A 15000-nucleotide genomic window follows, 5' to 3' on the forward strand; every position below is an offset into this window, starting at 1 on the left:
AAAACTAATATTGCCTAAAGGGGGTAATAATATTGACCTTAAAATGGGTTAAAACTGCTTTTATTCTAGCTAAAATAAAACTTTCTCCAGAATAAACAATAATGTAGTAAATACTGTGGAAAAATTCAACATTACTTATAGAGCTGTGAACCTACACTAATCTCACGGTTTGGTTCGGTTACGATTATCATGCCATCGATTCGGTTCAATTCGATATTTCGGTGCATCACGGTGCATTGACGGTGCTTTCCATACACAGTTTTATATTTTCTTCACAGCAGCAGTTCTTGTATTAAAATGTATGAATATATTTATATTTATATACTATTTGTAATACAATTTTGTCATTTAATACAAACAGTCAGAAATATAAACTGTAACTTTAAACAAAACGAGCATTTAACAAATATTATAAACAAATATAAACATCCAGCTCAATTTCTGATCCTTGTCTAGTTAAAAAATTTGTCTCACCCTCAAAAAAAAAATGGTTGTGATTGGCTCTTGCGCGCTGCGTTCTTCACAGATGAGTGATGCTGATAAGCGGCAGGCGGCAGCGGCGATCTCACAGCTGATGTATGATAGACACGGTGGAGAAAACTCTGCAGACACGCGCTCGTTTCTGGATGCAAAAGTAATGCTGTAAAACAGCCGAGAAGAGAAGAAAAGTCATGCCAGCAGGTCAAATGGGCCAGTGTGTGTGTGTGTGTGTGTGTGTGTGTGTGTGTGTGTGTGTGTGTGTGTGTGTGTGTGTGTGTGTGTGTGTGTGTGAGGGAGCGAGAGACAGAGCGAGAGGCAGGGCGAGAGGCAGGGCGAGAGGCAGGGCGAGAGGCAGGGCGAGAGGCAGGGCGAGAGAGTGTGAGAGACAGGGCGAGAGACAGGGCGAGAGAGAGAGCGAGAGGCAGGGCGAGACAGGGCGAGAGACAGGGCGAGAGAGAGAGCGAGAGGCAGGGCGAGAGACGGGCGAGAGAGAGAGCGAGAGGCAGGGCGAGAGACGGGCGAGAGACGGGGGAGAGACAGGGCGAGAGAGAGAGCGAGAGACAAGGCGAGAGGCAGGGCGAGAGAGAGAGCGAGAGGCAGGGCGAGAGGCAGGGCGAGAGACGGGCGAGAGACGGGGGAGAAACAGGGCGAGAGACAGGGCGAGAGAGAGAGTGAGAGGCAGGGCGAGAGAGAGAGCGAGAGACAAGGCGAGAGACAGGGCGAGAGAGTGTGAGAGACAGGGCGAGAGGCAGGGCGAGAGGCAGGGCGAGAGACAGGGCGAGAGAGAGAGCGAGAGACAGGGCGAGAGAGTGTGAGAGACAGGGCGAGAGAGTGTGAGAGGCAGGGCGAGAGAGAGAGCGAGAGGCAGGGCGAGAGGCAGGGCGAGAGAAAGAGGGAGAGGCAGGGCGAGAGAGTGTGAGAGACAGGGCGAGAGGCAGGGCGAGAGACAGGGCGAGAGAGAGAGGGAGAGGCAGGGCGAGAGACAGGGCGAGAGAGTGTGAGAGACAGGGCGAGAGACAGGGCGAGAGAGAGAGCGAGAGGCAGGGCGAGAGACAGGGCGAGAGACAGGGCGAGAGAGTGTGAGAGACAGGGCGAGAGACAGGGCGAGAGAGTGTGAGAGACAGGGCGAGAGACAGGGCGAGAGACAGGGCGAGAGGCAGGGCGAGAGACAGGGCGAGAGAGAGAGCGAGAGGCAGGGCGAGAGACAGGGCGAGAGACAGGGCGAGAGACAGGGCGAGAGAGAGAGCGAGAGGCAGGGCGAGAGGCAGGGCGAGAGACAGGGCGAGAGACAGAGCAAGAGACAGGGCGAGAGGCAGGGCGAGAGACAGAGCGAGAGGCAGGGCGAGAGAGAGAGCGAGAGACAGGGCGAGAGCGTGTGAGAGGCAGGGCGAGAGGCAGGGCGAGAGGCAGGGCGAGAGGCAGGGCGAGAGAGAGAGCGAGAGACAGGGCGAGAGAGTGTGAGAGACAGGGCGAGAGGCAGGGCGAGAGAGAGAGCGAGAGACAGGGCGAGAGAGTGTGAGAGGCAGGGCGAGAGGCAGGGCGAGAGGCAGGGCGAGAGGCAGGGCGAGAGAAAGAGGGAGAGGCAGGGCGAGAGAGTGTGAGAGACAGGGCGAGAGGCAGGGCGAGAGACAGGGCGAGAGAGAGAGGGAGAGGCAGGGCGAGAGACAGGGCGAGAGAGTGTGAGAGACAGGGCGAGAGACAGGGCGAGAGAGAGAGCGAGAGGCAGGGCGAGAGACAGGGCGAGAGAGTGTGAGAGACAGGGCGAGAGAGAGAGCGAGAGACAGGGCGAGAGACAGGGCGAGAGAGTGTGAGAGACAGGGCGAGAGGCAGGGCGAGAGACAGGGCGAGAGGCAGGGCGAGAGAGAGAGCGAGAGGCAGGGCGAGAGACAGGGCGAGAGACAGGGCGAGAGAGAGAGCGAGAGGCAGGGCGAGAGGCAGGGCGAGAGACAGAGCAAGAGACAGGGCGAGAGGCAGGGCGAGAGACAGAGCGAGAGGCAGGGCGAGAGAGAGAGCGAGAGACAGGGCGAGAGCGTGTGAGAGACAGGGCGAGAGACAGGGCGAGAGGCAGGGCGAGAGGCAGGGCGAGAGACAGAGCGAGAGGCAAGGCGAGAGGCAGGGCGAGAGAGTGCGAGAGACAGGGCGAGAGACAGGGCGAGAGAGTGTGAGAGACAGGGCGAGAGACAGGGCGAGAGGCAGGGCGAGAGACAGGGCGAGAGAGAGAGCGAGAGGCAGGGCGAGAGACAGGGCGAGAGAGAGAGGGAGAGGCAGGGCGAGAGACAGGGCGAGAGAGTGTGAGACAGGGCGAGAGAGTGTGAGAGACAGGGCGAGAGACAAGGCGAGAGGCAGGGCGAGAGACAGGGCGAGAGAGAGCGAGAGGCAGGGCGAGAGACAGGGCGAGAGAGAGAGGGAGAGGCAGGGCGAGAGACAGGGCGAGAGAGTGTGAGAGGCAGGGCGAGAGACAGGGCGAGAGGCAGGGCGAGAGACAGGGCGAGAGACAGGGCGAGAGAGTGTGAGAGACAGGGCGAGAGGCAGGGCGAGAGGCAGGGCGAGAGAGTGTGAGAGACAGGGCGAGAGACAGGGCGAGAGGCAGGGCGAGAGAGTGTGAGAGACAGGGCGAGAGACAGGGCGAGAGGCAGGGCGAGAGAGTGTGAGAGACAGGGCGAGAGACGGCGAGAGAGGCAGGGCGAGAGAGTGTGAGAGACAGGGCGAGAGACAGGGCGAGAGGCAGGGCGAGAGAGTGTGAGAGACAGGGCGAGAGACGGCGAGAGGCAGGGCGAGAGACGGGAGAGAGGCAGGGCGAGAGACAGGGCGAGAGAGAGAGCGAGAGGCAGGGCGAGAGACGGGGCGAGAGACGGGAGAGAGGCAGGGCGAGAGAGTGTGAGAGACAGGGTGAGAGACAGGGCGAGAGGCAGGGCGAGAGAGTGTGAGAGACAGGGCGAGAGACGGCGAGAGGCAGGGCGAGAGACGGGAGAGAGGCAGGGCGAGAGACAGGGCGAGAGAGTGTGAGAGGCAGGGCGAGAGACGGGGCGAGAGGCAGGGCGAGAGACAGGGCGAGAGGCAGGGCGAGAGACAGGGCGAGAGACAGGGCGAGAGAGTGTGAGAGACAGGGCGAGAGGCAGGGCGAGAGGCAGGGCGAGAGAGTGTGAGAGACAGGGCGAGAGGCAGGGCGAGAGGCAGGGCGAGAGAGTGTGAGAGACAGGGCGAGAGGCAGGGCGAGAGAGTGTGAGAGACAGGGCGAGAGGCAGGGCGAGAGAGTGTGAGAGACAGGGCGAGAGACGGCGAGAGGCAGGGCGAGAGACGGGAGAGAGGCAGGGCGAGAGACAGGGCGAGAGAGAGAGCGAGAGGCAGGGCGAGAGACAGGGCGAGAGAGAGAGGGAGAGGCAGGGCGAGAGACAGGGCGAGAGAGTGTGAGAGGCAGGGCGAGAGACGGGGCGAGAGGCAGGGCGAGAGACAGGGCGAGAGGCAGGGCGAGAGACAGGGCGAGAGAGTGTGAGAGACAGGGCGAGAGACAGGGCGAGAGAGTGTGAGACAGGGCGAGAGAGTGTGAGAGACAGGGCGAGAGACAAGGCGAGAGGCAGGGCGAGAGACAGGGCGAGAGAGAGAGCGAGAGGCAGGGCGAGAGACAGGGCGAGAGAGAGAGGGAGAGGCAGGGCGAGAGACAGGGCGAGAGAGTGTGAGAGGCAGGGCGAGAGACAGGGCGAGAGGCAGGGCGAGAGGCAGGGCGAGAGACAGGGCGAGAGACAGGGCGAGAGAGTGTGAGAGACAGGGCGAGAGGCAGGGCGAGAGGCAGGGCGAGAGAGTGTGAGAGACAGGGCGAGAGAGAGAGGGAGAGGCAGGGCGAGAGACAGGGCGAGAGAGTGTGAGAGGCAGGGCGAGAGACAGGGCGAGAGGCAGGGCGAGAGACAGGGCGAGAGAGTGTGAGAGACAGGGCGAGAGGCAGGGCGAGAGGCAGGGCGAGAGAGTGTGAGAGACAGGGCGAGAGACAGGGCGAGAGGCAGGGCGAGAGAGTGTGAGAGACAGGGCGAGAGACAGGGCGAGAGGCAGGGCGAGAGAGTGTGAGAGACAGGGCGAGAGACGGGAGAGAGGCAGGGCGAGAGAGTGTGAGAGACAGGGCGAGAGACAGGGCGAGAGGCAGGGCGAGAGAGTGTGAGAGACAGGGCGAGAGACGGCGAGAGGCAGGGCGAGAGACGGGAGAGAGGCAGGGCGAGAGACAGGGCGAGAGAGTGTGAGAGGCAGGGCGAGAGACGGGGCGAGAGGCGGGGCGAGAGGCAGGGCGAGAGACAGGGCGAGAGGCAGGGCGAGAGACAGGGCGAGAGAGTGTGAGAGACAGGGCGAGAGGCAGGGCGAGAGGCAGGGCGAGAGAGTGTGAGAGACAGGGCGAGAGGCAGGGCGAGAGGCAGGGCGAGAGGCAGGGCGAGAGAGTGTGAGAGACAGGGCGAGAGGCAGGGCGAGAGAGTGTGAGAGACAGGGCGAGAGGCAGGGCGAGAGGCAGGGCGAGAGGCAGGGCGAGAGAGTGTGAGAGACAGGGCGAGAGGCAGGGCGAGAGAGTGTGAGAGACAGGGCGAGAGGCAGGGCGAGAGAGTGTGAGAGACAGGGCGAGAGACGGCGAGAGGCAGGGCGAGAGACGGGAGAGAGGCAGGGCGAGAGACAGGGCGAGAGAGAGAGCGAGAGGCAGGGCGAGAGACAGGGCGAGAGAGAGAGGGAGAGGCAGGGCGAGAGACAGGGCGAGAGAGTGTGAGAGGCAGGGCGAGAGACGGGGCGAGAGGCAGGGCGAGAGAGTGTGAGAGACAGGGCGAGAGGCAGGGCGAGAGGCAGGGCGAGAGGCAGGGCGAGAGACAGGGCGAGAGACAGAGCAAGAGACAGGGCGAGAGGCAGGGCGAGAGACAGAGCGAGAGGCAGGGCGAGAGAGAGAGCGAGAGACAGGGCGAGAGCGTGTGAGAGGCAGGGCGAGAGGCAGGGCGAGAGGCAGGGCGAGAGGCAGGGCGAGAGAGAGAGCGAGAGACAGGGCGAGAGAGTGTGAGAGACAGGGCGAGAGGCAGGGCGAGAGGCAGGGCGAGAGAGAGAGCGAGAGACAGGGCGAGAGAGTGTGAGAGGCAGGGCGAGAGGCAGGGCGAGAGGCAGGGCGAGAGGCAGGGCGAGAGAAAGAGGGAGAGGCAGGGCGAGAGAGTGTGAGAGACAGGGCGAGAGGCAGGGCGAGAGACAGGGCGAGAGAGAGAGGGAGAGGCAGGGCGAGAGACAGGGCGAGAGAGTGTGAGAGACAGGGCGAGAGACAGGGCGAGAGAGAGAGCGAGAGGCAGGGCGAGAGACAGGGCGAGAGAGTGTGAGAGACAGGGCGAGAGAGAGAGCGAGAGACAGGGCGAGAGACAGGGCGAGAGAGTGTGAGAGACAGGGCGAGAGGCAGGGCGAGAGACAGGGCGAGAGGCAGGGCGAGAGAGAGAGCGAGAGGCAGGGCGAGAGACAGGGCGAGAGACAGGGCGAGAGAGAGAGCGAGAGGCAGGGCGAGAGGCAGGGCGAGAGACAGAGCAAGAGACAGGGCGAGAGGCAGGGCGAGAGACAGAGCGAGAGGCAGGGCGAGAGAGAGAGCGAGAGACAGGGCGAGAGCGTGTGAGAGACAGGGCGAGAGACAGGGCGAGAGGCAGGGCGAGAGGCAGGGCGAGAGACAGAGCGAGAGGCAAGGCGAGAGGCAGGGCGAGAGAGTGCGAGAGACAGGGCGAGAGACAGGGCGAGAGAGTGTGAGAGACAGGGCGAGAGACAGGGCGAGAGGCAGGGCGAGAGACAGGGCGAGAGAGAGAGCGAGAGGCAGGGCGAGAGACAGGGCGAGAGAGAGAGGGAGAGGCAGGGCGAGAGACAGGGCGAGAGAGTGTGAGACAGGGCGAGAGAGTGTGAGAGACAGGGCGAGAGACAAGGCGAGAGGCAGGGCGAGAGACAGGGCGAGAGAGAGCGAGAGGCAGGGCGAGAGACAGGGCGAGAGAGAGAGGGAGAGGCAGGGCGAGAGACAGGGCGAGAGAGTGTGAGAGGCAGGGCGAGAGACAGGGCGAGAGGCAGGGCGAGAGACAGGGCGAGAGACAGGGCGAGAGAGTGTGAGAGACAGGGCGAGAGGCAGGGCGAGAGGCAGGGCGAGAGAGTGTGAGAGACAGGGCGAGAGACAGGGCGAGAGGCAGGGCGAGAGAGTGTGAGAGACAGGGCGAGAGACAGGGCGAGAGGCAGGGCGAGAGAGTGTGAGAGACAGGGCGAGAGACGGGAGAGAGGCAGGGCGAGAGAGTGTGAGAGACAGGGCGAGAGACAGGGCGAGAGGCAGGGCGAGAGAGTGTGAGAGACAGGGCGAGAGACGGCGAGAGGCAGGGCGAGAGACGGGAGAGAGGCAGGGCGAGAGACAGGGCGAGAGAGAGAGCGAGAGGCAGGGCGAGAGACGGGGCGAGAGACGGGAGAGAGGCAGGGCGAGAGAGTGTGAGAGACAGGGTGAGAGACAGGGCGAGAGGCAGGGCGAGAGAGTGTGAGAGACAGGGCGAGAGACGGCGAGAGGCAGGGCGAGAGACGGGAGAGAGGCAGGGCGAGAGACAGGGCGAGAGAGTGTGAGAGGCAGGGCGAGAGACGGGGCGAGAGGCAGGGCGAGAGACAGGGCGAGAGGCAGGGCGAGAGACAGGGCGAGAGACAGGGCGAGAGAGTGTGAGAGACAGGGCGAGAGGCAGGGCGAGAGGCAGGGCGAGAGAGTGTGAGAGACAGGGCGAGAGGCAGGGCGAGAGGCAGGGCGAGAGAGTGTGAGAGACAGGGCGAGAGGCAGGGCGAGAGAGTGTGAGAGACAGGGCGAGAGGCAGGGCGAGAGAGTGTGAGAGACAGGGCGAGAGACGGCGAGAGGCAGGGCGAGAGACGGGAGAGAGGCAGGGCGAGAGACAGGGCGAGAGAGAGAGCGAGAGGCAGGGCGAGAGACAGGGCGAGAGAGAGAGGGAGAGGCAGGGCGAGAGACAGGGCGAGAGAGTGTGAGAGGCAGGGCGAGAGACGGGGCGAGAGGCAGGGCGAGAGACAGGGCGAGAGGCAGGGCGAGAGACAGGGCGAGAGAGTGTGAGAGACAGGGCGAGAGACAGGGCGAGAGAGTGTGAGACAGGGCGAGAGAGTGTGAGAGACAGGGCGAGAGACAAGGCGAGAGGCAGGGCGAGAGACAGGGCGAGAGAGAGAGCGAGAGGCAGGGCGAGAGACAGGGCGAGAGAGAGAGGGAGAGGCAGGGCGAGAGACAGGGCGAGAGAGTGTGAGAGGCAGGGCGAGAGACAGGGCGAGAGGCAGGGCGAGAGGCAGGGCGAGAGACAGGGCGAGAGACAGGGCGAGAGAGTGTGAGAGACAGGGCGAGAGGCAGGGCGAGAGGCAGGGCGAGAGAGTGTGAGAGACAGGGCGAGAGAGAGAGGGAGAGGCAGGGCGAGAGACAGGGCGAGAGAGTGTGAGAGGCAGGGCGAGAGACAGGGCGAGAGGCAGGGCGAGAGACAGGGCGAGAGAGTGTGAGAGACAGGGCGAGAGGCAGGGCGAGAGGCAGGGCGAGAGAGTGTGAGAGACAGGGCGAGAGACAGGGCGAGAGGCAGGGCGAGAGAGTGTGAGAGACAGGGCGAGAGACAGGGCGAGAGGCAGGGCGAGAGAGTGTGAGAGACAGGGCGAGAGACGGGAGAGAGGCAGGGCGAGAGAGTGTGAGAGACAGGGCGAGAGACAGGGCGAGAGGCAGGGCGAGAGAGTGTGAGAGACAGGGCGAGAGACGGCGAGAGGCAGGGCGAGAGACGGGAGAGAGGCAGGGCGAGAGACAGGGCGAGAGAGTGTGAGAGGCAGGGCGAGAGACGGGGCGAGAGGCGGGGCGAGAGGCAGGGCGAGAGACAGGGCGAGAGGCAGGGCGAGAGACAGGGCGAGAGAGTGTGAGAGACAGGGCGAGAGGCAGGGCGAGAGGCAGGGCGAGAGAGTGTGAGAGACAGGGCGAGAGGCAGGGCGAGAGGCAGGGCGAGAGGCAGGGCGAGAGAGTGTGAGAGACAGGGCGAGAGGCAGGGCGAGAGAGTGTGAGAGACAGGGCGAGAGGCAGGGCGAGAGGCAGGGCGAGAGGCAGGGCGAGAGAGTGTGAGAGACAGGGCGAGAGGCAGGGCGAGAGAGTGTGAGAGACAGGGCGAGAGGCAGGGCGAGAGAGTGTGAGAGACAGGGCGAGAGACGGCGAGAGGCAGGGCGAGAGACGGGAGAGAGGCAGGGCGAGAGACAGGGCGAGAGAGAGAGCGAGAGGCAGGGCGAGAGACAGGGCGAGAGAGAGAGGGAGAGGCAGGGCGAGAGACAGGGCGAGAGAGTGTGAGAGGCAGGGCGAGAGACGGGGCGAGAGGCAGGGCGAGAGACAGGGCGAGAGACAGGGCGAGAGAGTGTGAGAGACAGGGCGAGAGACAGGGCGAGAGGCAGGGCGAGAGAGTGTGAGAGACAGGGCGAGAGGCAGGGCGAGAGAGTGTGAGAGACAGGGCGAGAGACAGGGCGAGAGGCAGGGCGAGAGAGTGTGAGAGACAGGGCGAGAGACGGCGAGAGGCAGGGCGAGAGACGGGAGAGAGGCAGGGCGAGAGACAGGGCGAGAGAGTGTGAGAGACAGGGCGAGAGACAGAGCGCGTGCGCGAGAGAGAGAGAGAGAGAAATGGAGTAGGCTACTTTCATTCTCTGGATCTCAGTGAAATAGGGGCTATTGTTGTAGATGTCAGTGAAAGACTGATCCAGCAAACACACACAGTGAAATTGTGCACAGTTTATGAGTTTTAAGTAGTTAAAGCGTTGTAAATACTCGTGATCGCCTCCCTCGCGACAGAGCACATGTGAGGTAAATGACGTCAGTAATAACCGGTTATCATTATTACTGAACCGATACCGAATTGTCCGCGTCTGCATCGCAGTGCACCGGAAAAACGATTATTTTTGACACCCCTAATTACTTCTAATGTAATAATGTTCAACATTACTTATAATGAGCGAATAATTCTGACTTCAGCTGCATATTCAATGCATCAATACATCCCACATTTTGTTGATCGCCTCTGATTTTAGTGCATCATTTTATTTATTTTATTGTGCCAGGATTGCCATGCAGCCACTTCAGACAGTGAGGATGAAAAGAAGAAGAAGAAGAAGAAGAAAAACTTGAAGAAATTGAAGAAGCTGCAGAAGAAAGTGAAGAAGCTGAAGAGGAAGATAAAGAAGATGGTAAAAAAAAACACAAATGAATGGAAGATGATATTTGTGTCTTTATTCTGTTTGGTTTTTGACATGTGTGTATTCTGTGTTTGTTAGGACTCCAGCTCGTCTGAAAGTTCATCCTCAGACAGTGAAGATGATCACAAGAAGAAGAAGAAGAAAAAGAAGATGAAGAAGAAGAAGAAGAAGCAGGTAACTGCACGTTGCAAAGATGCGTAGCGCAAGCTCTTTGTTTAGTCTCTTTGGTTGACACACATGAACGGAGAGCTGCGGGACAGCAGAGAGCTGGTTGGAGTGAGTGTTTACAAGTGTGCAGGAGCTGTTTTGTGTTTATCTTATGATAAAGTTGTTGCACGTCTGCTGGCTCCCACCTCTGAATGAGCGAATTTGAGCTACTTGTACATTAAGATAGTGTTCACTAGAGATGCGCGGATGGGCTATTATTTCATCCGCAACCGCATCACAAAACTCATCATCCGTCCGCCGTCCATCCGCTCTAACATTTTTGACCAAATTTTAAAACCGCACCCGCCCGCCATCTGCTGACTGAGCTCTTTATTTGAATGGCTTATTCCTTTTTTTATTAAATGAATGTTTCTTTATTGATCATTATATAATAGAGAATGACTTTAATGTAGACATGCAGTAAATTCAAACGTGCAAGTCATTAATTGACGACGCTTTGAAGTTACGCTAAAGATACGAGGACGTGTCGTTTCACTTGATTCAGTTCCTCGGTCCTTTAGTCTTTTCCTTGCGTCCTTCCCTCGCATCCTATAGGGGTGGAAAGACGAGGAAAGAAAGCAAGGAAAGGAAACGAGGATACACAAATAAGAAATGAGAAGCACCCCTATAAAGCTCTCAGAATATCAGCAGTGAACTCCGTCTCCAATTGGCGCACAGGGACAATAATAAATAAATAGCCTAAATTAAACACACTGTACTGTACAATTTTTTTACTATTATTGTAGCTTAATAGAAAACGCATTTTGACACATCATTTCAACATTCAGACGAGAGCGCCTGGCCTCAATGCGCCCTGCTGCACTGAAGGAGCGCTCGCTCTTAGCGCTTGTTGCTCGAATGCATAGAATTCTCTTGGCAAGGAGCTAGTCGTGGGAATGACTGCCTTGTTTCTCCTAAAAGGAAAGTAGATTTTCCTCTGCTGATCCGTCTATATGGAAGGAATACTTCTGTACTTCATCCAGAATTAGTGTATCCGATTCCTCCTCTCATTCTGTGAAGTCAGTCCTAGGCTTTTTCGTTGGTGCGCCAGCTATGTGTACATAAACAGTACAACCGCCCACCACCCGCCCGAATTTAATTAAAATTTTATTTTTCGTCACGTCATCCGCCCGATCTGCGGCTGTAACCGCCATCCGCGCATCTCTAGTGTTCAGAAAGAACCAAACACCCACGAAGAAACTTGACATAGAGGAGCATACAAACCTGCTGCCAGCGCGTGTTTGGGAAGTGTTGTTGTAGAGCAACACAGCACGCAGAAGTATGTCAATGCACGGCTACGTGCAAGGCAGGTGGCGTGGGTCACGCCGATCACCCAATGCAATGTATAAATCAGCCTTTAAAGTCTAAGGCTGATTTATTCTCCAGGGGCTGGTTTTTCAAAAGTAATCCACTAGGGTTTTGGATAAGAGATTGGATCAAATCTTGAAAATAGGTTTTTAAAAAGAAAAAACGGATTACATAATTGGATTAGATCACGTAATCCAATCTTGGTTTTGATCCAGTTCAAACCTTTAGTTTGAGTTTTTCAGACCATTTTTTGTAGGATTTGGATCACTTTGATATAAAAAAAAAATCTGAATTAAACTGATCCCATCAAAAGGGTGGATTTCATGCCCAAAATGTAATGAAAACTTTTAAATATGTATCAAATAATGTTATATTTGGATCATGCAGTATCTTACGAGATGTCCTATTTATTCATAAGGTTTTAATTGTATTTGTTCATCTGTCAGGCTACAATGATTAGGTCGGCATTAATGTATTCAGCCTTTCAGTATTGACCTCATTCTTAAATGCGGAAGTGCGCCTGTTTTCACGATTGTTTTAGAACTTCCAATTCAGTCGCCTATGGGAGAAATGACTAGGAATAATAAACGGCAGAAAACGGTCAAACTACTGGCTCTACAAACAAATAAGGGTGTCACGATCCTCCAAATCCTCGATTCGATTACATTTTCGATTCTAAAGGCACGATTCGATTTTCGATTATGAATAATTAATTAATTAATGACCAATTAATTATTTGTAGCCTACCGTTTAAACTACCTGACCTGCATGGTCTTTGTTTTACCCATAAACAAATCATACAGTAAATGAATAAAGGCAAGATACACACATAATTACCACCTGTCAATCACTTTTTCTGCGGGACTCGTGAATAGGCAGTGATCTGTGTCGTTATAATGGCGTCGGTAAAAAAGACGCACAACCAACAGGAACCAGCCAACAGTATCTGAGGTGTTCGCTAAAATGACTAAGTACAAGTGAGTGAAAGATGGAAGCAGTCCTCTGACTGCCTGGACCTGCTGTCTCGAGCGCATGGCTGTGTGTGCGTCTGTGTCTGTGTGGTCACGTGATGTGCATTTTCAGAGGTAGACAGGAAGGAGGGCTGCTCAGAAATGCTACACGCCACTGTGGATGTCAAATCGTTGTCGTTCTAAAATGCCATTTAAAAACAAAGACAGTGTAAACAGGGCCTGAGTGTGTATTTTTCTCGAGCGGATTTGCAACAGGGGCGGGCGGAGGATCGCGATGCCGGTGTTGTCTATCGGACGAACCGTACGTAATACGTACATAGCAGAGCTTGCAAAACTGTGTTTTTTGTCGACAACACGAACGTTGTCAACATAACTCACTGGAAATCCAAAATGCTTCCACACCGGCGACTTCATTGAAAGAGGAGAGGGTTTAAGTTCTGTCGACGGGTCTCCTGCTTCTGCAGTTTAACAAGCACTTCAACAAGCCTGTTTTTTTCCCTGCTTGGCAAGCCAAACTGACGTGACATGGGGCGTGGCAGCATCGACGATTCTATTTTTTTGATTCGATAATCGAAATTGAGCATAAATTTCGATTAAAAATCGAAATCGTGACACCCCTATAAACAAATATTTGCATGACTACACAGACCAAGTAGAATAATATAATAAGAAAATAGCGGTGGCTCGAAACGAGCAGTTTTTAACGACCAGAAGTCTTGAGCCAAAAAGATTCAAATGGCTGCGCCCGCTCGTCGGCGAAGAATAAGATGAACAGACCTACAGCAAAGTAGAAAGTGTTTGGTCTAAATAATAATAAAATAATCCCCTAAATAGCTGTCTAAACTGACCAAAATAATACATTTTATTCTGTCACTATTTGATATATATATATATTATTTTTTATTTATTTATTTATTTTTTTAATATATATATATATATATATATATATATATATATATATATATATATATATATATATATATATATATATATATTTAAACCAATGGAAAATATTTGTGTGTTTAGAATATTTATTAGTGATGCATGCAATGATTATAGAATAACCAAAAAAATGCAAAGATTTTGCAAAAAATGCAAAAAAAAATGGCAATGACTGATATTTTTAAATCACCTTCAACAATTGCGATAGATAGATAGATAGATAGATAGATAGATAGATAGATAGATAGATAGATAGATAGATAGATAGATAGATAGATAGATAGATAGATAGATAGATAGAAAGAAAGAAATTGAATTGAGAGAGAGAGAGATGTTTTAATAATTTTAATTGCATGGTAGAAATGGGCCTCCAAAGTCTTGCATTTAAGTAAGATATCTTTTCTGTATGTGGTGGTCTTTTAGGACTCCAGCAGTTCATCCTCTGACAGCTCCAGTGAAGATGAGAAAACCAAGAAGAAAAAGAAAGACAAAAAGCAGAAGGTGCAGCTCATAAAGTTTTATAAATCAATTTTTTCCTCATTAAATGCAGACAGAAAAGCCAACATGACACAATGTAAGTTGTCTAGAAGTCAGAAATACACGGCACCATTTCTGATTCCTGTTCATATTTAAGAGAAGTTAAAGCTGGATAAGCGTGAGTCACAGTAGTCATTATGATGAAGACCACAGTAAAAACTGCCGCTTTAATTGCCGTACGCTTGATCTGTTCGTCATAGACACAATACAGTCTGTGGTACTCACTAACTAGTCTGAGTTCAACATGTTAAGATCCAGATCACAGGCCCAGCTCATTATTTATCTCTCACACAGCAGCACTCTGGAGGAGAATCAGCATCACAAACAGACAAAGACAAGAAGGTAAAACATCTGAGAGACTGTATATTTCAGAAGCTGCATCTCCATTGACACACAATAGACTGTGCAATATTTTTAAATGATGCATATATAAGTTTAGTGTCATCCCTAATAGAAAACTTTTTTTTTTTTTACTAACTGAATTCAATCCATTTACCAGTTGCCAAAGTACTCAATTAAATTAGCAAATTACCAGATTAAAAGTGAACATCTGCATTCACCATTGGTAAGGGGTGGTGTAATCATCTCCGGAAGACCGTAAGAGAATATAAGTAGTTTAAAAATTTATATAAGTAGTTTTAATATATATATATAGCTCCTCCTCTTCCACTTAGCATTTAATAGCTCTTCCTTTCAACATAATGCCTGATAACTCCTCCCCTTTCACTCACCAACCAATAGCTCCTCCCTTTCCACTTAGAGCCTAAACGCTCCTCCCATTTCACTTAGTATTTGTGGCACCTCCTTTCAACTTAACTCCCAAGGCTCCTCCTCTTCCACTTACAGTCTGGTGGCTCCTCCCTATTCACTTAGCCCCTAATAACTCCTCCTCTTTCACTTCACACCCTATAGCTCTCTATTCAGTTTAAAACCTGATAGCCCCTCCCTTTAACAATGTCTGATAGCTCCTCCCCTTTCACTTAGCTCCCAACAGCTCTTCCCATTCCACTTAGCATTTAATAGCTCCTTCCTTCAACTTAATGCCTGATAGCTCCTCCCCTTTCGCTTAGTCCCCACTCACTCCTCCCCTTCAATATATACCTGATAGCTCCTCCCCCCTTTCAATTAGCCTCCATTAGTCCATCCCCTTTCTCTGACCATCTGATGGCCCCTCCCCTTCAACTTAGCACCCAATAGCTCCACTTAGAACCAGATAGCTCCTCCCATTCCACTTAGCTCCTCTCTTCAACATGATACCTGATAGCTCCTCCCCATTTCAATTAGCCCCCATTAGCCCATCTCCTTTCACTCACCATCTGATAACCCCTCCCCTCCACAATACCTCCACTTAAAA

The 15000-nt window shown here is 54.3% G+C and overlaps 1 protein-coding gene across 2 annotated transcripts in view; it reads left to right on the forward strand.

The window, feature by feature from the left end:
* Positions 1–15000, forward strand: part of LOC794425 (uncharacterized) — a 50346-nt gene that overhangs the window by 18343 nt on the left and 17003 nt on the right. Inside the window, exons 7-10 of one of the 2 annotated variants that reach the window (XM_087284696.1) lie at positions 9547–9672; positions 9760–9855; positions 13533–13610; positions 13941–13988. In XM_087284696.1, coding sequence (XP_087140822.1) covers positions 9547–9672; positions 9760–9855; positions 13533–13610; positions 13941–13988 — 348 coding nt within the window. The remainder of the gene's footprint in view (positions 1–9546; positions 9673–9759; positions 9856–13532; positions 13611–13940; positions 13989–15000) is intronic. The other variant, XM_087284697.1, reaches the window with a different exon arrangement.

Source organism: Danio rerio, chromosome 15, assembly GCF_052040795.2.
Source record: "Danio rerio strain M-AB ecotype USA chromosome 15, GRCz13ab, whole genome shotgun sequence".
NCBI classification, from domain to species: Eukaryota; Metazoa; Chordata; class Actinopteri; order Cypriniformes; family Danionidae; genus Danio; species Danio rerio.